The 25,888-nt window shown below is 42.1% G+C and overlaps 1 protein-coding gene across 6 annotated transcripts in view; it reads left to right on the top strand.

Annotated features, from left to right (window-relative positions):
* Positions 1–25,888, top strand: part of ptk2aa (protein tyrosine kinase 2aa) — a 109,433-nt gene that overhangs the window by 70,525 nt on the left and 13,020 nt on the right. For 3 of the 6 annotated variants that reach the window (XM_062056538.1, XM_062056537.1, XM_062056532.1), the window contains 14 exons: positions 2,782–2,812; positions 3,189–3,253; positions 12,824–12,841; positions 15,456–15,512; positions 15,771–15,791; positions 16,833–16,930; positions 17,106–17,190; positions 17,264–17,364; positions 17,434–17,549; positions 17,620–17,720; positions 19,495–19,584; positions 19,660–19,864; positions 19,936–20,047; positions 20,128–20,202. In XM_062056538.1, the coding sequence (XP_061912522.1) occupies positions 2,782–2,812; positions 3,189–3,253; positions 12,824–12,841; positions 15,456–15,512; positions 15,771–15,791; positions 16,833–16,930; positions 17,106–17,190; positions 17,264–17,364; positions 17,434–17,549; positions 17,620–17,720; positions 19,495–19,584; positions 19,660–19,864; positions 19,936–20,047; positions 20,128–20,202 (1,175 nt within the window). The remainder of the gene's footprint in view (positions 1–2,781; positions 2,813–3,188; positions 3,254–12,823; positions 12,842–15,455; positions 15,513–15,770; positions 15,792–16,832; positions 16,931–17,105; positions 17,191–17,263; positions 17,365–17,433; positions 17,550–17,619; positions 17,721–19,494; positions 19,585–19,659; positions 19,865–19,935; positions 20,048–20,127; positions 20,203–25,888) is intronic. The other 3 variants (XM_062056533.1, XM_062056534.1, XM_062056536.1) reach the window with 3 other exon arrangements.

Here is a 25,888-nt window from a genome sequence, read left to right as displayed (position 1 = left end):
TACACTGCATTGTAGACCTGCATTGTATCATACCGAGAGGCATTTATAACATAGTGTAACTGTTGTCATAATGATGTATAGTACTGTGAATAATAACGAGTGACAAAGTATCAGAGTTTACACATATCACTCCAAAATAACTTAATGCAAAATCTTTAGGACCCTGGTCCTTGTTTCCTTGCAGCTAATTTAGCTAGCTTACCGTAACCGCACGCAATAATGGAGAATGCTCAATAAAGTGTGATAGTGTGACGTAAGGGCGGAACTTAGAATTCTTTAAAAATAAGATACTTGGATGATAAAGAAAATGTAAGGGGTGTAATTTCAAACAAATTTCTTTGCGGCCCGGTACGAACCTGACCGGGAATTGGGGATCACTGATCTAAAAGATATTGACCTTGACCCTTGCCTTGACCTTAAAGGCCTACTGAAACCCACTACTACCGACCACGCAGTCTGATAGTTTATATATCAATGATGAAATCTTAACATTGCAACACATGCCAATACGGCCGGGTTAACTTATAAAGTGCAATTTTAAATTTCCCGCCACACTTCAGGTTGAAAACGTCTAGATATGATGACGTATGCGCGTGACGTAAACGGTTGATACGGTAGTATTGGTACCCCATTGAATACAATACAAAAAAGCTCTGTTTTCATTTCAAAATTCCACAGTATTGTGGACATCTGTGTTGGTGAATCTTTTGCAATTTGTTTAATGAACAATGGAGACTGCAAAGAAGAAAGTTGTAGATGGGATCGGTGTATTAGCGGCGGACTACAGCAACACAGCCAGGAGGACAGAGATGGATAGCAGACGCGCTAGCCGCCGAACTCACTTTATCTTCCTCCGTCTCGCCGACCGCATCTGTGATCGGGTGAAGTCCTTCGTCGCACCGTCGATCGCTGGAACGCAGGTGAGCACGGGTGTTGATGAGCAGATGAGGGCTGGCTGGCGTAGGTGGATAGCTAATGTTTTTAGCATAGCTCTGTGAGGTCCGGTTGCTAAGTTAGCTTCAATGGCGTCGTTAGCAACAGCATTGTTAACCTTCGCCAGGCAGGAAAGCATTAACCGTGTAGTTACAAGTCAATGGTTTAATAGTATTGTTGATCTTCTGTCTATCCTTCCAGTGAGGGATTTATTTATTTTGTTTCTATATGCAGTTAAGCACGATGCTATCACGTTAGCTCCGTAGCTAAAGTGTTTCGTCGATGTACTGTCGTGGAGATAAAAGTCACTGTGAATGTCCATTTCGCGTTCTCGACTCTCATTTTCAAGAGGATATAGTATCCGAGGTGGTTTAAAATACAAATGATCCACAATGGAAAAAGGAGAGAGTGTGGAATCCAATGAGCCAGCTTGTACCTAAGTTACGGTCAGAGCGAAAAAAGATATGTCTTGCACTGCATTCTAGTCCTTCACTCTAACGTTCCTCATCCACGAATCTTTCATCCTGGCTCAAATTAATGGGGTAATCGTCGCTTTCTCGGTCCGAATCGCTCTAGCTGCATTGAAAACAATAGGAAAATGTGAGGAGCCTTTCAACTGACTACGTCACGCTACTTCCGGTAGGGGCAAGGCTTTTTTTTTATCAGATACCAAAAGTTGCGATATTTATCGTCGTTGTTCTCTACTAAATCCTTTCAGCAAAAATATGGCAATATCGCGAAATGATCAAGTATGACACATAGAATGGATCTGCTATCCCCGTTTAAATTTAAAAAATTCATTTCAGTAGGCCTTTAAAAAATGCAGAGGGCTCCTACCATAGAGGCGGCGTGGCGAAGTTGGTAGAGTGGCCGTGCCAGCAATCGGAGGGTTGCTGGTTACTGGGGTTCAATCCCCACCTTCTACCATCCTAGTCACGTCCGTTGTGTCCTTGGGCAAGACACTTCACCCTTGCCCCTGATGGCTGCTGGTAGCGCCTTGCATGGCAGCTCCCTCCATCAGTGTGTGAATGTGTGTGTGAATGGGTGAATGTGGAAATACTGTCAAAGCACTTTGAGTACCTTGAAGGTAGAAAAGCGCTATACAAGTATAACCCATTTATCATTTATCATTTATTATCATTTATCTTTGACTAGCATTTTTGCTGTAGGTCCATAAAAACAATATAAAACTCCTGTTATATAGAAGATGGTTGACTAGTTTTTTTCCAGTCAGTCCTTAAAAACAGCATCATGTAGCAAATCTCTAAATAGTGTTTTTTGCCATACGAGCTTAAAGGACCTAGGATGATTTTAATCTACATTTAAAACACTTCCTTGTGGTCTTAGTCTAAGTGATATGCTTTGGTGTACATTTTGCATATATTTTCCTCCACAGTCACTTTTATCACCCGTTTTTTGAGTCTGTCTCCAAGATTGTTCCTGGAGGTATTCCTAGATTGCAAATGAAACCACACCCAACGCTCTCCAAAAGTATCATAATTTAGCTCCTCACCCACCCCAAATAGGTACGTCCACCTCACTGTGATGTCACAAGGTAGCCAGACTGCAAACCCCAGCAAACGGAGGCATCCAGATCTGTGTACAAGCTCACGCCAAAATGCATGAACCCTTTGATTTGGCGCTTTGGCTTTGTTTAACACGACTTTAACATCGTAACAAAATTGAGTTTGAGTTTTAATTTATTTCGAACATGCAAGCATACAACATGATACATCACAATTTCCAGTTTCTCTGGAAATAGGTCAGAAAAGATTAAATTAAAATAAAAACAGCATAGTGCTGCATAAGCTAATTTTGACAGGATGTCATGTGTTTTTCATCCTCTAGAGGGCGAGCGAGCGTTACCTTCCATTCCAAAGTAAGTGTTGCTCCAGTCGCATGTGCTCTTTTCCCAAGTTGTGTTGAATCTCAGTAATGCATCCAAATCACATTGTGAGTCACTTCAATAGTAACTTTGGAGTTTCATTGTTGCTGCTTCACCTTCACCTTTATGGTCATTTTCACATCAAAGTTCTCTCTTTACCTCTCTCTCCTTCTCCACCTCCCCCCATGTCTGGTCAAATAAGGAGATATGTTTAGCAGCCAAATATTTTCCACTTGTGCGAGTCTCCTCCTCTTTGCCTTGGCCTCTCACTCTTCCACCCTATTCTCGGCCACGACAAAAGGAGGCAGAGATAATTGTTGCACTTCTAGAGGTGGCTGTAATGTATTGTTAACACGTTTTTTATTTGTAGAGTGTCCAATAATGAGAAGAAGTTGGAGGCAGTCAAGAGCGGAGTGAGAACTATTTCCATCTCAGGTAAGATAGAAACTCTACTCTGGTTAACACATTTCCTCCAACATCTGTTTTTTCTCTCATTGTTTCTGTCTCTGTTTGTTGACGTTCTCTCTTCACTCTCCTTCACTTTCCTCCCCTCTGCAATCCGCTCGTCTTCTATTGTTCACACTGTCCCCCCGCCACCGCACGCCCCCTTTGTGATCTCTGATTGGCCAAAGACCCAGTGCCATCATCGACTCTTCCTAAGCCAGCCAAGGCGCGGCGTTTCCTCCTCCCCTTTGTCTTCTGTTCAGAATCGCCACCTATTGGTATTCAACGTGTGCAATAATTTGACTAACAGAGTGTTCCTTCGATGCTGAAACAACAAAAAAATCCCTCTTGTCATTCATCCGCCACACATGTTTATGTAACAATTATAATTTGTAGTTTTGCATTCAATAATTTTTTTTACTACATTTTAGAATTTTTTGCATGCATAATTTCTTTTTAAATAATATTTTAGGATTATACTTTGCAATAACAGTCTTAATGCAGTTATGTTATAGGCACAGTAAAATGCTGACACACATGCCTTAGTTTAAAGCTTAATTTGCAGCCTGGAAAGAGACTTAGTTTTGTCCCCGCTCACGGGCACATTATTAATAATATTTTTATATTATTGGTGGAAGTGATAGCCGCAAGCTCAGCACGGCACAGAGTAGTAAGTCATCAATTTGGACGGCGGTTTGGAATGTTGTTGACATTTTCCCAACGTTCTCAGCTGGTGGCTTCCAATTTGACACGCATACATTGCACATATTCAAGCTTTGCTCTAAAGCAATTACGAGTCAAGAATTTTACAGCATGTTGAAGATATTTCAAACCTCTTTGACTGCTTAACCAGAGCAATGACGAGTATTTGCAGTAGATGTGTAAAAACAGCAGAGCGTTCATGTCATTTATAGTATCTTTTGGCAGCTGATCATAAAAACAGCACACAAAAAACCCTCTTGCCACACAGATCTTTTTTTACAGCAAATCCCTACAAAACACAGAGCTTTAGTGTCATGTTGAGGATTTATGACTTGCACATTTGCATTAGATCCTGAAAAACAGTAGTGTTCTTGTCCTTTATTGGAACAATTTTTGCAAATTATTCCTTAAATCAGCAAAACAAACACAGGACATGTAGAAAATATTTGGCGTGCATTTTTGCAGTAGATTCTTATAAACAGCAGGGGACTGTTGTCTCAAATAGGATCTATGACTAACATTTTAGAGTAGATCATCAAAAACAGGAAACAACCTGTCATATTAAAGATATTTGACAAGCATTTTGGCAGTAGATTCCTTATAACAACAGATTATTTAAATTTTGCTCAGTATCTTTTGACTACTGCTCTGGCAGTAGATTCTCAAAAACAGCAGCAATGTTTGCAGTAACATATTTGAATCACATTGTTGCAGATGATTCCTTAAATCAGCAAAACAAACATATGTCATGCAGAAAATATTTGACTCACATTTTTGCAATAGAGCCATAAAATCAGCAGGGGACTCCTGTTTCATATAGGATCTTTGACTAACAGATTTGTAGCAGATCCTATAAAAACAGCAAAAACAAAACTGTTGTATTAAAGATCTTTGAGTAGCATTTGGCAGTTCATTTGATTCCCGGTCATGCAGTAGATTCTTAAAAACAGCAGTTTTCCCGTCATAGTGGATCTTTGACTAGTATTTGCAGTATATCTAAATAAAACAGCAGAGTGTTCCTGTCATTTGTAGGATCTTTGCAGTAGATTCCTAGAAACAAAATGGGACTCTTGTTTTATATATTTTTGCAGCAGATCCCTACAAACAGCAAAACAAACCTGTCACATTAAAGGCCTACTGAAATGAATTTTTTTTATTTAAACGGGGATAGCAGATCTATTCTATGTGTCATACTTGATCATTTCGCGATATTGCCATATTTTTGCTGAAAGGATTTAGTATAGAACAACGACGATAAAGATTGCAACTTTTGGTATCTGATAAAAAAAAGGCTTGCACCTACCGGAAGTAGCGTGACGTAGTCAGTTGAACATATACGCAAAGTTCCCTATTGTTTACAATGATGGCCGCATGAAGTGAGAGAGATTCGGACCGAGAAAGCGACAATTTCCCCATTAATTTGAGCGAGGATGAAAGATTTGTGGATGAGTAAAGTGCAAGTGAAGGACTAGTGGGGAGTTGAAGCTATTCAGATAGGGAAGATGCTGTGAGAGCCGGGGGTGACCTGATATTCAGCTGGGAATGACTACAACAGTAAATAAACACAAGACATATATATACTCTATTAGCCACAACACAACCAGGCTTATATTTAATATGCCACAAATTAATCCTGCATAAAAACACCTGCGTGTTTGTTATGCTAGCTCCTAGCTCCTCTGCTAGCTCCTAGCTCCATAGAACACGCCAATACAATTCAAACACCTGATCAACACACACAATCACTCAGCCCAAAAGACCGTTTACCTAACCCAAGGTTCATAAAGCTTATATATTTTTAAAAAGTTACGTACGTGACGCGCACATACGGTCAAGTTATCGAATGTTTAGCAGCCAAGGCTGCATACTCACGGTACCTGATATTCAGCTGGGAATGACTACAACAGTAAATAAACACAAGACATATATATACTCTATTAGCCACAACACAACCAGGCTTATATTTAATATGCCACAAATTAATCCTGCATAATAACACCTGCGTGTTTGTTATGCTAGCTCCTAGCTCCTCTGCTAGCTCCTAGCTCCATAGAACACGCCAATACAATTCAAACACCTGATCAACACACACAATCACTCAGCCCAAAAGACCGTTCACCTAACTCAAGGTTCATAAAGCTTATATATTTTTAAAAAGTTACGTACGTGACGCGCACGTACGGTACGGTACGTGTTATGCTAGCTCCTAGCTCCTCTGCTAGCTCCTAGCTCCATAGAACACGCCAATACAATTCAAACACATGATCAACACACACAATCACTCAGCCCAAAAGACCGTTCACCTAACCCAAGGTTCATAAAGCTTATATATTTTAAAAAAGTTACGTACATACGCAAAAAAAAGCCAAAGCTGCATACTCACAGTAGCACGTCTGCGTCTTTGTCATCCAAATCAAAGTAATCCTGGTAAGAGTCTGTGTTGTCCCAGTTCTCTACAGGCGTCTGTGTATCCAAGTCAAATGTCCTCCTGGTTAGAGTCTCTGTTATCCGAGTTCTTCCATCTTGACTGCATCTTTCGGGAATGTAAACAAAGAAGCGCCGGCTGTGTACTGTTGTGGCTGACTACGTTCGAAAAATACGTCCATTTCGCACCGACAACTTTCTTCTTTGCTTGCTCAGCTTCCTTCTTCATAATGCAATGAACATGATTGAAACAGATTCACGAACACAGATGTCCAGAATACTGTGGAATTATGAAATGAAAACAGAGCTTTTTCGTATTGGCTTCAATGTGGAAGGCATACCCGTGTTCGCCGGTTTACGTCACGCGCATACGTCATCCTCAGAGGCGTTTCGAACCGGAAGTTTAGCGGCAAATTTAAAATGTCACTTTATAAGTTAACCCGGCCGTATTGGCATGTGTTATAATGTTAAGATTTCATCATTGATATATAAACTATCAGACTGTGTGGTCGGTAGTAGTGGGTTTCAGTAGGCCTTTAAAGATCATTGACAAGCATGTTGGCAGTACATTTTTTATAGCAGCAGAACATTTCTTTTTTATAGAGTATATTTTGAATACTGATCTAGCTGTATATTCATCTAACCCAGTGGTTCTCAAACTTTTTTTGTCATCCCCCACTTTGGACAAGGGGGAGTTTTCAAGCCCCACCTGCCCCCATCGCCCCAACAGAACGCTAATGCCAAGCTTAACATTTTCAAATTTATTGAACATCAAGTAACATCAAGTTGTATACATTCAAACTCAATAACATAAAATAACATCAAGTTCAATAATAAATAAAATAACTGTGCAGCTGTGGTATAACTTGCATCAAGTTCAATAATAAATCAAATAACTTGCATCAAGTTCAATAATAAATCAAATAACTTGCATCAAGTTCAATAATAAATAACACAAAAGTGTTATAACTTGCATCAAGTTCAATAATAAATCAAATAACTTGCATCAAGTTCAATAATAAATAAAACAAATGTTATAACTTGCATCAAGTTCAATAATAAATCAAAAGTGTTATAACTTGCATCATGTTCAATAATACATCAACAAAATTGTTATAACTTGCATCAAGTTCAATAATAAATCAAATACAAGTGTTATAACTTGCATCAAGTTCAATAATAAATAAAATAAAAGTGTTATAACTTGCTTCAAGTTCAATAATAAATCAAATAACTTGCATCAAGTTCAATAATAAATAAAATAAAAGTGCCACTTTGCAATCTTTGCAAAAAAAAAGGAGGAGCTATGCATTTTGGCAAGACAGAGCAAGTGAACAGGGGCGCCGCTAGGGATTTTGGGCCCCATGAAAAGAATCTTTACAGGGCCCCCAACACAGCGGCAACATTTTTTGATGCTATTTTACATACAATTATGCATTTTAATGGTATTCTGAATACAATGGAATTAATTTTGAGTCATTTATTTGCTGCACCACTGATTCTTGAGACTGTAGTAAAATGTATTATATTTTGTATTATATTATTATTATTATTATTTCAACACACACAGCTGCTCACCTCCTTCCTCATGTGGGGGCACTGGGGCTGATTCAGGGGCAGGGGGACTTGGGGGCTGACAGACAGCTGCTGCTGCTGCTGGTGCACTTGACTCTGTTCAGAATGAGGCATCATTTTGACAGAGGGGAGATCAACTATTATTGAATAAGAACAGCTTGATAAATGTTTGACTGGATTGATTATTTAACTAATATAGCAGTAAAATGTAAAAATCCAGAGTTTTCTTGAGCTAACATGGTGAGAAAAGTGAGCTAGCTTATGACCACAGACAGGGACAAAGTTAATATGCATAACTTTCCACCACAACTAACAAACCCACCTTTTTTTGGGAAATATTGGGTGACATATTGTCGACCCTTCAACTCCTTCTCCTCTCTTATTTTATTTTCCTTTCTTTTTTGGCTGCCTGATTTTTGAGGCATACTGCTGCCTCCTCCGCTTTGCCCGCTGTGGCGCTGTCTGTGACAAATCGTCGGTGCTCAACCTGCAGCTGATCCAGTCGGACTGAACCATTTTACGTAAATAGAGGGGGGGTAGAGAGGACCCTGCGGGTGTTGATGCTTCCAAAACAAATAAAGGTATTGTTACCAGGACATGGAAAATAAAACATGTGTGATTATATGTTAGTTAATAACTTAGTGTCATTATTTTTTCTGTATTATAATTTCATCATCATTAGGGGCCTCTCTGGGCCCCCCTCCATAATGGACCCCTAGAATCCGTCTCCTTTACCCCCCCTTTTCGGCGCCCCTGCAAGTGAACATGAGTTTTACAGTACTCCAGCATTATCAATCAATCAATCAATGTTTATTTATATAGCCCTAAATCACAAGTGTCTCAAAGGGCATTAGTGGCTGCAATGAGCCTGTTTTGCACTGCACAGCTTTTCAAATCGGGGTTGCAGGCTTGACACTGCCACTGTTAAAACCTCATTGAGTTCGGGGCTGAGCTGCCTTGACGCGAGTGCTTCCCGGTGAATGACACAGTGTGTCCAATGCGCATTTGGCGCAACCCTCTTTATTAGAGCCTGCAGCCCGTTTCTTTAACCTGCCATGGTCTGTGCGCCATCAGAGCAAAAGCCCACACAGTTTTCCCATTTAAGGTTGTGTTCTTTGAGGAAACTGTCCATTATCTCGAACAGCTCATCAGCAGTGGCTCTATTTTTTATGTATTTGCAAAACAGCAAATCCTCGCACAGTGACTCGCCATTCACAAACCTTCCGCTTAGCCCCACCCCCATTAGTTACTGTTGCTATGTCTGTCAAACTTGCGCTCCTAACTAGAAATTTAAAGCCTACAGGAAAAATAAGTAATTTACATTTATTTATATAGCGGATTCCACAGACAGAATCACAAATTGATTTACAGTGTGTATAGAAAATGAAAGCATAGTAAAAAAAAAAAATCTAAGAATATAATTTAAAAAAAAAAAAAGTAAAGTGAAATTTCCTCCCGTTCCTCACGCCCCACCTGTCATGTCTCTATTCCCCACCAGTGAGGCGCGCCCCACACTTTGAGAAACGCTGATCTAACCCTAAACACAGCAGAGTGCTCCTGTCGTTTATAGGATCGTTGACGACCATTTTCTGCAGTCAATACTTAAAAACAGTATAGGACTGTTGTCTCATACAGGATCTTTGACCAACATGTTTGCAGTAGACTCTTTAAAAACAGCAGTGTTTCTGTGATTTACTGTAGACAATATTTGACTTGCATTTTTGCAGTGGATTCTAAAAACAGCAGGGGATCTTTGACGAGCATGTTTTGCAGTAGATCATTAAAAGAGCAGGGGAATACTGTTACATTTAGGACAACATTTTGGCAGTCTCCCGCAGTCAGTCGGATTCGACGAGGACTGTTTGATTTCATGAATGTGCTGTGGTGCATGTAAATGACCTCCATGCTGTTCTGTCTCTTGCCATTGATGGTGATTGATGTCAAGGACCTTCATGTTCTTCGCAGCCACATCTTTGAAGCGGAGGTGTGGTCTCCCTTGATTCCGGCTCCGTTCAGATAACGGAGTATAGCAGTTGGTGTGGTAGTCGGTCGTCGTTTATTTGATGGACGTGACCCAGCCAGCGGAGGTTTTTGTCAGACATTGATGGATGCTCAGCACGGCTCAGGATATCATTGTTGGTGACTTTGTCCTTCCATCTGATGTTCATGATGTATCTCAGATTAGGGCTGGGCGATATGGCCTTTTTTTAATATCTCAATATTTTTAGGCCATATCGCGATACACGATATATATCTCGATATTTTGCCTTAGCCTTGAATGAGGACTTGATACTAGGGCTGCAACAACTAATCGACTAAATCGATTAAAATCGATTATAAAAATAGTTGGCGATTAATTTAGTCATCGATTCGTTGGATCTATGCTATGCGCATAGGCAATTTTTATTGGTTTTATTTTTTTATAAACCTTTATTTATAAACTGCAACATGTACAAACAGCTGAGAAACAATAATCAAAATAAGTATGGTGCCAGTATGCTGGTTTTTTTCAATAAAATACTGGAAAGGATAGAAATGTAGTTTGTCTCTTTTATCCGATTATTAATCGAAGTAATAATCAACAGATTAATCGATTATCAAATTAATCGTTAGTTGCAGCACTACTTGATACATATAATCACAGCAGTATGATGATTCTATGTGTCTACATTAAAGTACCAATGATTGTCACACACACACTAGGTGTGGTGAAATTTGTCCTCTGCATTTGACCCATCCCCTTGATCACCCCCTGGGAGGTGAGGGGAGCAGTGGGCAGCAGCGTAGCCACGCCCGGGAATCATTTTTTGGTGATTTAACCCCCAATTCCAACCCTTGATGCTGAGTGCCAATCAGGGAGGTAATGGGTCCCATTTTTATAGTCTTTGGTATGACCCGGCCAGGGTTTGAACTCACAACCTACCGATCTCAGGGCGGACACTCTAACCACTAGGCCACTGAGTAGGTAGTACATTAAAACATTCTTGTTCATACTGCATTAATATATGCTCATTTTAAACTTTCATGCAGAGAGGGAAATCACAACTAAGTCAATTTAGGAAAACTGTATTTATTAAACAGTTATTAAGCAGTGGCACAAACCTTCATGTCATTTCCAAAACAGAGAGTGCAAGATTGTCAGACATTTTTAAAACAAGCTATAAGTGCACTTTTGTGCATGATGACACACAAGATATTTCAATAAGTGTCACATAAAAATGAGCTGCATATCAAATAGTATATGTCCTACGGTGTTGATGTGGAAATAGTTGCTTCGGCATTTAGTTGGTGTGGCACCGAACGGAGATGTTGACATGATGTAAAGACATATTCCCGCTTGAAGCCAAACCACCGTCAGACGATGTTTTTCTTGGGGATTAATCATTCCTCCATTTGTTACCAGATTCGCACCTTCTTTCTCTCGTATTACCACTCAAACCACACCGTTAGCTGTTAGCATCACAGCTAACGTTACCATGTCGCTACCTCTCGCTCCGTGGGAGCGTGTGGCGTTGCTCACGTGACAGTATGTGACGTATGTAAGAAGGTGCGCTTGTTTTAAAGTCTCTGTGAGAAGGAGAGACAGGAAAGAGTGAGAAACGCATGCAGTTTAATGCCCCGCAGCTAAAAGCAACTGCGTGAGAACGTATACCCGAATATCACGATATAGTAATTTTCTATATCCCACAGAGACAAACCCGCAGTATATCGATATATCGCCCAGCCCTATCTCAGATGTCTAATATTCCTAATTCCTAATACCAGCCAAATATTTCTTTTTTTTACAGAGTCTTGCAGTCGATTTAAAAAAACAGCAGTGTTCCTATCCTATAGAGGTTATTTCCATTCATCCATTTTCTACCGCTTGTACCTTTCGGGGTCGCTGGAGCCTATCTCAGCTGCATTCAGGTGTAAAGCGGGGTACACCCTGGATAAGTCACCACCTCATCGCAGGGCCCACACAGATAGACAGACAACATTCAAATTCACAAATGTTTAGTGTTGCCAATCAGCCTATCTCCAGGTGCATGTCTTTGGAGGTGGGAGGAAGCCGGAGTACCCGAAGGGAACCCACACAGTCACGGGGAGAACATGCACACTCAACACAGAAAGACCCAGAGCCCGGGGATCAAACCCAGGACCTTCGTATTGTGAGGCACATGTACTAACCCCTGTGCCACTGGGCTGTCTAGAGGATATTTGACCATCATTTTTGCAGTAGATCCTTAAAAACAGCAGGGGATCTTTAACAAGCATCAAATTCTTAAAAAGAGCAGTGTTTTTGCAGTAGATCCTTAAAAAGAGCAGGGGATCTCTGATTAGCATTTTTTGCATTAGATTCTTTAAAACAGCAGTGTTCCTGTCATGTATTGGTTCTTTGACTAACATTTTTGCAGTGGACATAAGGATGGTATTTGACCAGTGTTAACATTGTGCTTCTTTGACTTGATTACTTTTCTCATGACAATTTCATGTTGAAAAACTTTTCATATATGCATTGTTGCGTTCACAAGATAGTGTTGCATATTTGACTTTGCTCTCTGTTTTAAGTCATTCACTGGAATTCCTGCACTCACCTCAAGCTGCATCCACCACTGCTCACAGAAATATTTACACTGGCCGCAGACTGCACACTTGAAGCCACACTTTTCTTGCATGTTGTCACCCCCCCAGGATAACGCATTAATTGTCTTAACCAACTGCTTGCTGAAGCGTTTTTTGTTTTTTTTTGGCTTTGCAGGTTGTGGTGAAGCGGCAGCCATGTTGTTCTAACCTCTGCTCTCTATGGGTCGTCCACTTTTTTTCTCCTCATTCTTAATCTGCTTTCTTGTCTCCTGCATGCTCTCCCGGACCCTGCAGAAGATTTTAGTGGGGATGGTAAAGTTATCAATCTTTCTTCTTTCATGTTACTCAAGCAGAGTGCACCCTTTTGTGGGAAAATGTTTCTGCATGTAATACTTTTAACAACAAAAACACAAAGTTTTTGTATCTTTTCAACTCAATAATGCAGCGGAATGTTGTTTCTCATGTTTCAGTGGCAACTAAGTGATATTTCTCTTTAAGGGAATTTCTCCAAATGCTTTTTTCTCTCCACACACACAATACTGCACACGTGGCCTTGACTGTCATTTATTCATGCACAGAGTCATGCGGGTAGAGGTTTGCTGGTTTTAAGCAATGCATTCCATGGCTATAACGGGCAAACTAGAACACACATACACACACACTGAATCTCAACTAAAGGGACGGTGAAATTTAAGTAGTCTACTGTTTTGTTTTTGTACAACTTTTTTTTTTAAATCGACAAACCATATGTATCGTAACCTCTCCTACAAGGCTTATTTACAAATGTATCTTTTTTTTTTTTATTATAATTTTTTTTTTTTACACTTTTTGGAGGTCCTGGGAGCATTCCTATTCAACCTTTTTTGATATGTTTAAACTACAGTGAAACATACAAGGCACTAAAAAATATCACAATTCTGTTTTTGTGCCTCAAAACTAAGTTGCACATTTTACATGTTACATAGAAAATGTAGTTAAATAAAAAAATTCTGCATCTTTTTTCTGCCCAACGTGCTGTACAATAAAAACTGAACTTCACAATGAGAATGTTCAAAAATTATGATATAAATAAAACCTGTAAACGGCACAGCACAATAAAAAGCAGATGATTAAACAATATAAAAGTCATCTAAAACGAATAAAAGACAAGCTCAATTTGTGCTAAAACCAAATAAGTCCATCGACAGAAGTGTGACTTGGGAGTTCAGTTTTTTTATTGATAAAGCAGTGAGGAAAAGTGGGATTATAACCATAGAACCACAAATTTATCTTACTGCAACATTGAAAAGAATATTGCTACTTAACATAATACAATTAATTCAACAACAAATACATACAAAAATGTATTTTACCAAGCAAATTGCTAACTGTAATAAAAAGTAATCATTGGCGGTCACTCGAACAAGTATGATGATCCTCCTGGTAGGGGTGTATCCCTTTATGGAGGATGCCTGTGCGTGACTTTGTTTTACGTGGGGAGACTGGTGCACAGACAGTCACCACATGATCCTTGACCGAATCGGGTCAGGGTCTTTTGGCATGGAGTCCAAGACGACTGGGGACCCTTTTCTGCTGCAGCCTTCTTCCGCCATCGCAGCCGTTGTGGTAGTTCTTAAATCAAACCGTCTTCCGCCTGCTCCACCGTTGAAGTCTTCACCGTATCCCTGGCTAGGGGGCAGTCAGGTACTAGGCCTTTGCCAAGGGCCACCTGGGGTAACAGTAGTAAAGGGGTTAACCTCCTAGTGCCCCAGGACCCCATAGAGGAGCCTCCACTGCCGGATGCACTTTAACTTCATGCCCAGGACTTGAATTACTGTATTACTTTTTTATAAAAAGTAATACTTATAAAAGGCCACTAGGTGACAGTATAACCTTTTAAATACATTTTCTCTCCATTATCTTCAAAGAGTGATTTATTTTAGTAGCAAAGAATGATTTATTTTAGTTGCGTTAAACAGCTACAACTGCTCACAGTTCTTGAGGTAAACCATTTTTCCAAGCAACATGCTAACGCAAATAACGTGTATCTTAGCAGTCGTAATGGTTAGCTGTAATGTGTTTTTGAGCGGTACATACCGACAAAGCAATAGAAGCACAGTATAGCTTGGTAAACATGTCCCTGTTCCCACTGTAATGTGTCCTTAAGAGTGAAGTGAGGTCATATACAGTAGATGAGTAATGTTACACTGTGGTTACCTTTCTTGCATGACCGTCAAAAGTGTTAATATAGTTTCATGAATTCACTTCACGGTGTTATTCTATTTAAAAAAAAACAATGCCTCAGGCTATTTAATTGACCCAGTGCCACATTCCTGTTTACATTTTTTTACTTATCAGCCCCCCGTGCTGCTTGTGGACACTAAAGTCCTGATAAATTGGCGTCCAAGTGTTCCCACAGGGCCTGATGAGTCCTGTGCAAAAAGATGCGCTGGACAGCAGATGTTCCGCTCGTGTTGCTAGCAGCTGCCCCCAATGCGCCCTGATTTTATTTTAAACACCGCCATCTGGTTTGGAGAGATTCCGTCCATCCTTCCCTCCCTCCTTTTTTTTCCCCTTCACTTCCTCCTCCTATTCCTCTTCCTCCTCTCGCTGTCTTCAACTTGCAAACATCTCGTTGCGTCTTCTGCCTTTTACTTTTATACATCTCCTCTTAAAACTCTTTTCACCTCCCTTTTCCCCCGGACTTCCTCTTTAATTTTATCTCCTCCATCGCACCCCAACCCAGCTGCTCTCAAAACAGGCAGACGCACCGAGCCAAGCGTGTGTGTGCATGTCTAAGCGTGTGTGCATGTGTGTGTGACAGAGAGCTGCATGGGTGTCGCTTTGGGTAGGAGTTCCCAAAACAGTGAGACTTTTTAGTTCGCCTTCGTGTTTGCTTCTTCATTATTTTGATGACAAAGTATTCATTTTCATCCTCACCTTGCAGAGACTGATGACTACGCCGAGATAGTTGACGAAGAGGACACGTACACCATGCCCTCCAGTAAGTCCTTTATAAGTGCATGGCTGTCACTGTGTAGCTGCAAACACACTCGCACTCCTCTGTCAGTATCTGGATAAATGTCTCTCTTCTCTTTTTTTCTGTGACTCATAACACATTTTCCCAACACTGACCTCGTTTGTTTGCTTGGATGTTTCATGCCTCCAAGAGGATGGATGTGCGTTTTTCGGCTCTTTCTTGCTTTTCACATTCCTGTCTTCCTCTTCTTTTTCCCCCCTCCCTCGCCCATCGCCAACGCAGTGACCTATGGAATAGTGGAAGGTAAAAGCAACAATAGATTAAAATGCTATTCTGATGGATTTTTCTTTGCCACACATAAAACTTAAAATCATTTTTATAGTAACACATTTTTCATAGTGTTTGGCTAGTGTGTTGAATTGTATTATTTTTATTTTCTACAGAGCTTTGAATTAAAAATATTCAAGAAATCAATGGCAACTGTACTGCAGAAACCTGCACAATTATTATGCAGCTACATAAAGTATTTTATCATCTAATGTTTCTATTTTTATCAGTTAAAGTCAGATTAAATACATTTCAGGAGTGGTGCATATTTCAGAAAGGCTGTTTAAGATGCTAAAATGTTATTTTGGAGCTGCGTAAAGATTCCGCACACCTTGATGTGTGTTGATTGCTCCTCATTACACAAACACACATAAGTCTAAATCATGTCTAAATCTTATAAGCTTTGTCGCTTGGAGTTGGAAAATATCCAGAAAAATTATGCGATTGCCTGTCTAATCATTGTCTGGTGTTTTTATTTTGTTTTATTGTGTGTTCTATTGGTGTTGGTGTTCTAAATTAAATTGCTGCTCAATTTAATTGCTGCTTTCAATTTATACAAATTCTTATAATTTTTAATTAAAATTGTTGGTATTTATAATGGTTTATTTTACACACAGTGATAATAACACTGTTGTTGCTCGCTACATCGCACTTCAAATCTCGCGGTTTTACCACATTGCAGTTTTTTTTTTTAAATAACAAACTCAAGGCAACTATAATGGGTGAAATTAGTATACACTAAATGTGACAATGTGTGTGTTATTTCATTTTTAGAGAGCCTTAATTATGTTTAAAAACATATTTAGAAGGCATTAACATGGTTTCAACTATAAAAAATGCTTGATTTATTAATAATATTCCTACTTCATCAAAATCATTATATCACGGACATGTTGGCTCCAATTAAACGCGATTAGCGAGGGACGAATGTACTACAGTGTTGTTTAAGGTAGTCAGAAAACAAGCTTATAAAATGCTCCCTTTCATCATTATGATAATTACTTTTTTTATTTGAAGCGCGGGACTACGAGATCCAGAGAGAGAGGATCGAGTTGGGTCGCTGCATCGGGGAGGGTCAGTTTGGAGATGTCCACCAAGGAGTCTACAACATTCCGGTAGGTTTTACACATGCACTTAGAAAACACCTTAAATGCTCAGAGTAACTTGCTGAGTCTGTGGCTGTAGGCAGCTGTGTATGTCTGGATATGGCATGCGTGTTACACTTGTCATACTATTGACCGAGCTGTCTTTCTCATGTACTCCGTTTAATTGGCTGCTCTCGTTGTACAGGACAAGCCGTCCCTCGCTGTCGCCATCAAGACATGTAAGAACTGCACATCCGACAGCGTCAGAGAAAAGTTCCTGCAAGAAGCATGTAAGGGGGCACTGACCTTTGAGGCAAAACAAGCTCTCACTCACTTCTTAAACACGGAATGTGTGTCCTGCAGTGACCATGCGGCAGTTTGACCACCCTCACATCGTCAAGCTGATCGGCGTGATAACAGAGAACCCGGTGTGGATCATCATGGAGCTGTGCACGCTCGGAGAGGTATGTCCAAAGCAAATTGATTCGGATGGTTCATGTCTGATGCATTGATCGTCTTCTCTCCCCATACAGCTGCGCTCTTTCCTTCAGGTGAGGAAGTACAGTCTGGACTTGGCCACTCTCATCCTGTTTGCTTATCAGCTTAGCACCGCACTGGCGTATCTGGAAAGCAAACGCTTTGTTCACAGGTAAGTGATGACCTTTCCTCACCATGCTTTATGGCACAGTAGGCTCAGCAATATCAACTGCCTCTTTTAGGGACATAGCAGCACGGAATGTGTTGGTGTCTTCAATAGACTGCGTGATGCTGGGGGACTTTGGTCTGTCACGCTACATGGAGGACAGCTCTTACTACAAAGGTGATGATGCATATTAAAGGTCCCATATTAGGATGTTTTCAACAGGTCTTAAAATAGTGTATACAGAGTACTGGTATTTTTTGGGACCGTTTCTTAATTGGGACGGTACAGGAAAACCGTTAAAATTCTGGACAAATGGTTCAGGTATCGGTATTTTTTTCCCAGCTAATCATAATACTGCTGTTGACAGTGTACCATTAACTTAAGGTGAGTTTACGAAACTGAAACAACACAAAAAGAATGCCATTGTAAGTTAATAATACTAACACAGACACATTTCAACGTGTTATCTTATTTGCTAATGCTAACAACGCTAGCTTGATTACAGTACGATAGCACATACAAATATGCATAAAAACACTCCTACAGACATCACACATGGGACGGTTTAGTAAGTATGTATTGATTTAGTTATATTGTAAAACTTACAAGCGTTGTTTGTTGAGTGATGAATGAAGAATCCTTTCAAGCAAAAACACTATAGTCGAAATGGGATATTCTTCCGGTTCAAAGCACGAAAATAGGAAGTACATTTTCAACCTGTAGTGAGCGAACTCATCCAAAATGTGGGGCTGTAGCACAAACAATAATACACATTTTCAGTGTCTCTGTCTGTGTTATATGAAAAGTTTTGTTAAATACAAAACATTATGATCATTAGCGAAGAAAAATACATTAATTATCCGCAGTGTTTAATAAGCCACTGGGTTAAAAAAAAAGTAGCGGCACATAGTCTGGAAAATATGATATATTGTTAGTGATTGAGCTGAATGACCATTACAAGGTGATAATGTAGCAACTGCCTTGCACCTTGTTTGCTTCTCCAATAAATGAGCAGTGTCACTGCTCGTTTTCAAAGTACGGTTATCAATCACGATTTTACGATTATTTTATCAATGTAAAATGTTAATACTAATTGTCTGGAGTTTTACTGTGATTTATCATTATAACTGTTTATCTTTAAATTTCTAATCACTAGCAAAGCTATGTGGGCTATAGTGCTAAAATTACACTCACATTTTAACATCACACTAGGTTAGTCTATTTCTTGGATAAAAACGTTCACACTCAAAGCTCCCATGTGTGTAGCTGACTGATGGTAGTGTTCTGGACTTTGTTGTTTTAAGTTATGTGGAGAATCCTGCTTTACGCTATTGCATACATTGTTCTTATGCCTCGAAGGACACACTGAACATCCGTGTTTGAACCACCGTCACAAAATATGTCAGTTGGCTTGTGAATAAATACAGTTGCAACCTCCAACGTCAATTACAGCTGAGGTTGTAGAATTTAGAATTCAGACAAAATTTGCGACCTCTGGTGTTTATCTTAGCTTCAAATCCTCATCACAAATGACGTAAAATAGCAATAGCATAGAGTTGCTATGTGAGCTAACTTTACACTCACGTCTTACCAGAAACATTATGCTAGGATAGCTTATTCGCTGATGTAAATGTCTGATGTAGACTCCAGGCTTTATTGTGCAGCGAAGCCCGTTTAAAAAAAATTTTTTATGAGGTCATGAAAAACCAGAACCTGAAAAAGCAACTCTGACTCTTCTTTCTAAATTGGAGCAAACAAGTGTGAGAGATTATATATTTTTATAATAAACATCATAAACATGCTTTTAGACAATATTTATGTCGTAGGAGGCCTTTTTAAACTTAAACATGCAGCAGCAATCACACCTTGATTTAGTAGGAATTTACTGCCATCTATTGGTAACAAAAAGTTGAGCAGGTTATTTGAATGCACTTCCTGTGTGTCTCTAAAGCCTCTAAAGGTAAACTTCCTATCAAGTGGATGGCTCCCGAGTCCATCAACTTCAGAAGATTCACCTCCGCCAGCGACGTCTGGATGTTCGGTGAGCCAGTCTTGTTTGTATCGATCTGTGTTGCCAAAGACGCGAGTTGATGTGTCTTAATCCTTGGCCCTGAAGGCGTGTGCATGTGGGAGATCCTGATGTACGGCATCAAGCCCTTTCAAGGAGTGAAGAACAACGACGTGATTGGCAGGATTGAGAATGGCGAGCGGTTGGCCATGCCGCCTCAGTGCCCGCCCACCCTTTACAGCCTTATGACCAAATGTTGGTCGTACGACCCCAGCAAGCGGCCGCGGTTCACGGAACTTAAAACGCAGCTGAGGTAATCATGTTGACACATAAATCCTTTGCGCTTTGAACGCATCAAAAAGACTTGAGTTTGTATTCTTGTAGCGCCATACTGGAGGAGGAGAAGCTTCAGCAGGAGGAAAGGCTTAGGATGGAGATGAGAAGACAAGTCACAGTGTCTTGGGACTCTGGAGGTTCAGATGAGGCTCCGCCCAAAGTGAGACTCATTATTAACTTCATATACTTCTTCTATTTATTCAAGACTTCAACTGATTGTGTTTTGTGTGTTTTTTCCAGCCTAGTCGGCCAGGTTACCCCAGCCCTCGCTCCAGTGAGGGATTCTTTTCCAGCCCGCAACACAACCATTTCCCGGTACAAGACACACGCAAAGCTCTCTAATCTTATTGACTCAACTGCAGAGACTACCTGGCCTTAAAAGGGAACTGCAATTATTTGGGGAATTCTGCCTATCGTTCACAATCATTATGAAAGACATGAGGATGGATAGATTTTTTTTTTAATGCATTCTAACTCGTAAATAAACATACAGGAAAGTCTGCTTACAGCGGAGCCAATGGGAGGTCCTTTATTCCGCCCATAAAACCCATTAAAAAAACATCCAAAAAGCGCCAACAATACTCCATTTACATTTCATGACTTCAATATTGACCAAGTATTAGTGATATTATTATTACTAGCTAGCGCAGACAAACTCTTAATAGCAGCACCGTGATCACTGTGCGCTGATGTTGACATCGAGTGGTAGGCTGCTTTCTTTTGCTTGTGGAAGTGTATTCTAGATCATAAATCATGTTTGTCACCTTGATAAAAGAAGGACAAGGATGTAAGTTGGTCCACTTTGACAGCCAATTTAGACCGAAAATATGGCGAGAACGACACAAAAATATGCTTGGTTCTACCCCACTTTTCTTCGCGAGGATTATAAATCATTGTTATCTAAACGGGAATATAACAAGCGAGGATTATAAATCATTGTTATCTCTGTTATCTCTGAGCTGCCACCTTACCGTGGTAGAGGAGTTTGCGTGTCCCAATGATCCTAGGAGCTATGTTGTCCGGGGGCTTTATGCCCCCTGGTAGGGTCTCCCAAGACAAACTGGTCCTAGGTGAGGGATCAGACAAAGAGCAGCTCGAAGACCTCAATGAGAAATAAAAACTATGGACCCAGATTTCCCTCGCCCGGACGCAGGTCACCAGGGCCCCCCTCTGGTGCCAGGCCCGGAAGTGGGGCACGATGGCGAGCGCCTGGTGGCCGGGCCTGTCCCCATGGGGCCCGGCCCGGCACAGCCCGAAGAGGCAACGTGGGTTCCCCCTCCAATGGGCTCACCACCCATAGCAGGGGTCATAGAGGTCGGGTGCGATGTGAGCTGGGCGGCAGCCGAAGGCAGGGCACTTGGCGGTCCGATCCTCGGCTACAGAAGCTAGCTCTTGGGACGTGGAACGTCACCTCGCTGGGGGGGAAGGAGCCTGAGCCAGTGCGCGAGGTGGAGAAGTTCCGACTAGACATAGTCGGACTCACTTCGACGCACAGCAAGGGCTCTGGAACCAGTTCTCTCGAGAGGGGCTGGACTCTCTTCTACTCTGGCGTTGAGAGGCGACGGGCTGGGGTGGCAATTCTTGTTGCCCCCCGGCTCAGAGCCTGCATGTTGGAGTTCAACCTGGTGGACGAGAGGGTAGCTTCCCTCCGCCTTCGGGTGGGGGAACGGGTCTGAACCGCAGCTCAGAGTACCCACCCTTTTTGGATTCACTCGAGGGAGTACTTGAGAGTGCTCCCCCGGGTGATTCCCTCGTTCTACTGGGGGACTTTAACGCTCATGTTGGCAGCGACAGTGAAACCTGGAGAGGCGTGATTGGGAAGAATGGCTGCCCGGATCTGAACCCGAGCGGTGTTTTGTTATTGGACTTTTGTGCCCGTCACAGATTGTCCATAACGAACACCATGTTCAAACATAAGGGTGTCCATATGTGCACTTGGCACCAGGACACCCTAGGCCGCAGTTCCATGATCGACTTTGTAGTTGTGTCGTCGGATTTGCGGCCTCATGTTTTGGACACTCGGGTGAAGAGAGGGGCGGAGCTTTCTACCGATCACCACCTGGTGGTGAGTTGGCTGCGATGGTGGGGGAAGATGCCAGACAGACCTGGCAGGCCCAAACGCATTGTGAGGGTTTGCTGGGAATGTCTGGCAGAGTCTCCTGTCAGAGAGAGTTTCAATTCCCACCTCCGGAAGAACTTTGAACATGTCACGAGGGAGGTGCTGGACATTGAGACCGAATGGACCATGTTCCGCACCTCTATTGTCGAGGCGGCTGATTGGAGCTGTGGCCGCAAGGTAGTTGGTGCCTGTCGTGGCGGTAATCCTAGAACCCGTTGGTGGACACCGGCGGTGAGGGATGCCGTCAAGCTGAAGAAGGAGTCCTATCGGGTTCTTTTGGCTCATAGGACTCCTGAGGCAGCGGACAGGTACCGACAGGCCAAGCGGTGTGCGGCTTTGGCGGTCGCGGAGGCAAAAACTCGGACATGGGAGGAGTTCGGGGAAGCAAGGAAAACGACTTCCGGACGGCTTCGAAGCGATTCTGGACCACCATCCGCCGCCTCAGAAAGGGGAAGCAGTGCACTATCAACACCGTGTACGGTGAGGATGGTGTTCTGCTGACCTCGACTGCGGATGTTGTGGATCGGTGGAGGGAATACTTCGAAGACCTCCTCAATCCCATCAACACGTCTTCCTATGAGGAAGCAGTGCCTGGGGAATCTGTGGTGGGCTCTCCTATTTCTGGGGCTGAGGTTGCTGAGGTAGTTAAAAAGCTCCTCGGTGGCAAGGCCCCGGGGGTGGATGAGATCCGCCCGGAGTTCCTTAAGGCTCTGGATGCTGTGGGGCTGTCTTGGTTGACAAGACTCTGCAGCATTGCGTGGACATCGGGGGCGGTACCTCTGGATTGGCAGACCGGGATAGTGGTTCCTCTCTTTAAGAAGGGGAACCGGAGGGTGTGTTCTAACTATCGTGGGATCACACTCCTCAGCCTTCCCGGTAAGGTCTATTCAGGTGTGCTGGAGAGGAGGCTACGCCGGATAGTCGAACCTCGGATTCAGGAGGAACAGTGTGGTTTTCGTCCTGGTCGTGGAACTGTGGACCAGCTCTATACTCTCGGCAGGGTCCTTGAGGGTGCATGGGAGTTTGCCCAACCAGTCTACATGTGTTTTGTGGACTTGGAGAAGGCATTCGACCGTGTCCCTCGGGAAGTCATGTGGGGAGTGCTCAGAGAGTATGGGGTATCGGACTGTCTGGTTGTGGCGGTCCGCTCCCTGTATGATCAGTGCCAGAGTTTGGTCCGCATTGCCGGCAGTAAGTCGGACACGTTTCCAGTGAGGGTTGGACTCCGCCAAGGCTGCCCTTTGTCACCGATTCTGTTCATAACTTTTATGGACAGAATTTCTAGGCGCAGTCAAGGCGTTGAGGGGATCTGGTTTGGTGGCTGCAGGATTAGGTCTCTGGTTTTTGCAGATGATGTGGTCCTGATGGCTTCATCTGGCCAGGATCTTCAGCTCTCGCTGGATCGGTTCGCAGCTGAGTGTGAAGCGATTGGGATGAGAATCAGCACCTCCAAGTCCGAATCCATGGTTCTCGCCCGGGAAAGGGTGGAGTGCCATCTCCGGGTTGCGGAGGAGACCCTGCCCCAAGTGGAGGAGTTAAAGTACCTCGGAGTCTTGTTCACGAGTGAGGGAAGAGTGGATCGTGAGATCGACAGGCGGATCGGTGCGGCGTCTTCAGAATTGCGGACGCTGTATCGATCCGTTGTAGTGAAGAAGGAGCTGAGCCGGAAGGCAAAGCTCTCAATTTACCGGTCGATCTACGTTCCCATCCTCACCTATGGTCATGAGCTTTGGGTTATGACCGAAAGGACAAGATCACGGGTACAAGCGGCCGAAATGAGTTTCCTCCGCCGGGTGGCGGGGCTCTCCCTTAGAGATAGGGTGAGAAGCTCTGCCATCCGGGGGGAGCTCAAAGTAAAGCCGCTGCTCCTCCACATCGAGAGGAGCCAGATGAGGTGGTTCGGGCATCTGGTCAGGATGCCACCCGAACGCCTCCCTAGAGAGGTGTTTAGGGCACGTCCGACCGGTAGGAGGCCACGGGGAAGACCCAGGACACGTTGGGAAGACTATGTCTCCCGGCTGGCCTGGGAACGCCTCGGGATCCCCCGGGAGGAGCTGGACGAAGTGGCTGGGGAGAGGGAAGTCTGGGCTTCCCTGCTTAAGCTGCTGCCCCCGCGACCCGACCTCGGATAAGCGGAAGAAGATGGATGGATGGATGGATGGATGGATGTTATCTAAACGGGAATATAACAAGATTCTATCAGTCGACATCCTAATGACAACAGACATTGTACAGTAAGTGATGTTTTATTATGTTTGTTGGCTCTCATAAAGTCTGCAGTGAGTAGAAATCAGTGAGGTAGTGGGATGAAAAAGTGAACGTTTTGATGCGTTTTTTAATTTAATGCGCCACTATTAATATGCTTAAAATTATCAAAATACGTAAATATTAATTGTTGTTATTAATGTGCCCGTTACTACATTACATATATACTTACAGCATATATATAAAACCTTAATGGCGGTGTTTGGATGTTTTTAAAGGGCTCTATAGGCAGAATAGAGCAACGCCCATCGGCTCCATTGTAAGCTGACTTTTGATCGTATTTATTTAATATTCAGAATACATAAAAAAAAGAAAAACATTTGTGTTCTTGTCTTACATAAGGATTGTGAATGATAGGCAAAATTCCCCAAAAAAGTGCAGTTCCCTTATTTATGACCAGAAATCTATTTTCATAGCATTATAAACCAATATAATTATAATCAAATGTGTTTTACAATATTATATTTAAAAGAATATATATATATAGTTATTTTAATATTTAAAACAATAACAAATATTAAGGTGAATTATTATATAATTAAAAATATTGGTTCGTGATGTCTCGGGACATAACAGTATCACAATCTCCTGGTATGATATTATAGACTAAAGGTTTTTTTTTGTAAAATGCAGACTTTCTTACCTCCGCTGAGAAGGTTAGGTTTTCTCCAGGGTTTGTTTGTTTGTTTGTTTGTTTGTTTGTTTGTTTGTTTGTTTGTTAGCAACATAATTCAAACAGTTATGACATTTTTAGGAAATGTCCACAAGAAAATCGATTATTTTTATCCATTACGAACACTTCACTTCCTGCTTACACTGTTCGACGCCCACCCACCCGGCCAACGCTAAAGCGGCATAAAAAAAACTACACTTACCAAGTTTGCTTTTGATACCATCACGCGTCACAGCAATATTTTGAATAGAGATTTCCGATAATGGCTTTTTTGCCGATATCCGATATTCCGATATTGTCCAACTCTTAATTACCGATTCCAATATCAACCGATACGATATATACAGTTGTGGAATTAACACATTATTATGCCTAATGTTGTTGTGATGCCCCGCTGGAGCATTAAACAATGTATCGAGGTTTTCCAAAATAAATCAACTCAAGTTATGGAAAAAAATGCCAACATGGCACTGCCATATTTATTATTTAAGTCACAAAGTGCATTATTTTTTTTAACATGCCTCAAAACAGCAGCTTGGAATTTGGGACATGCTCTCCCTGAGAGAGCATGAGGAGTTTGAGGTGGGCGGGGTTGGGGGGGGCGGGGTTGAGGTGGGGGGGAGGGTAGCGGGGGGGTGTATATTGTAGCGTCCCGGAAGAGTTAGTCCTGCAAGGGGTTCTGGGTATTTGTTCTGTTGTGTTTATGTTGTGTTACGGTGTGGATGTTCTCCCGAAATGTGTTTGTCATTCCTGTTTGGTGTGGGTTCACAGTGTGGCGCATATTTGTAACAGTGTTAAAGTTGTTTATACAGCTACCCTCAGTGTGACCTGTATGGCTGTTGACCAAGTATGGTAGCATTCACTTGTGTGTGTGTAAAGCCGTAGATATTATGTGATTGGGCAGGCACGCAAAGGCAGTGCCTTTAAGGCAGGAGTCTCAAATA

The sequence above is a fragment of the Entelurus aequoreus genome, linkage group LG08, assembly GCF_033978785.1.
Source record: "Entelurus aequoreus isolate RoL-2023_Sb linkage group LG08, RoL_Eaeq_v1.1, whole genome shotgun sequence".
Classification (NCBI taxonomy): domain Eukaryota; kingdom Metazoa; phylum Chordata; class Actinopteri; order Syngnathiformes; family Syngnathidae; genus Entelurus; species Entelurus aequoreus.
The sequence above is the reverse complement of the archived record's forward strand: the minus strand, read 5'-3'. Positions and strand labels throughout refer to the sequence as shown.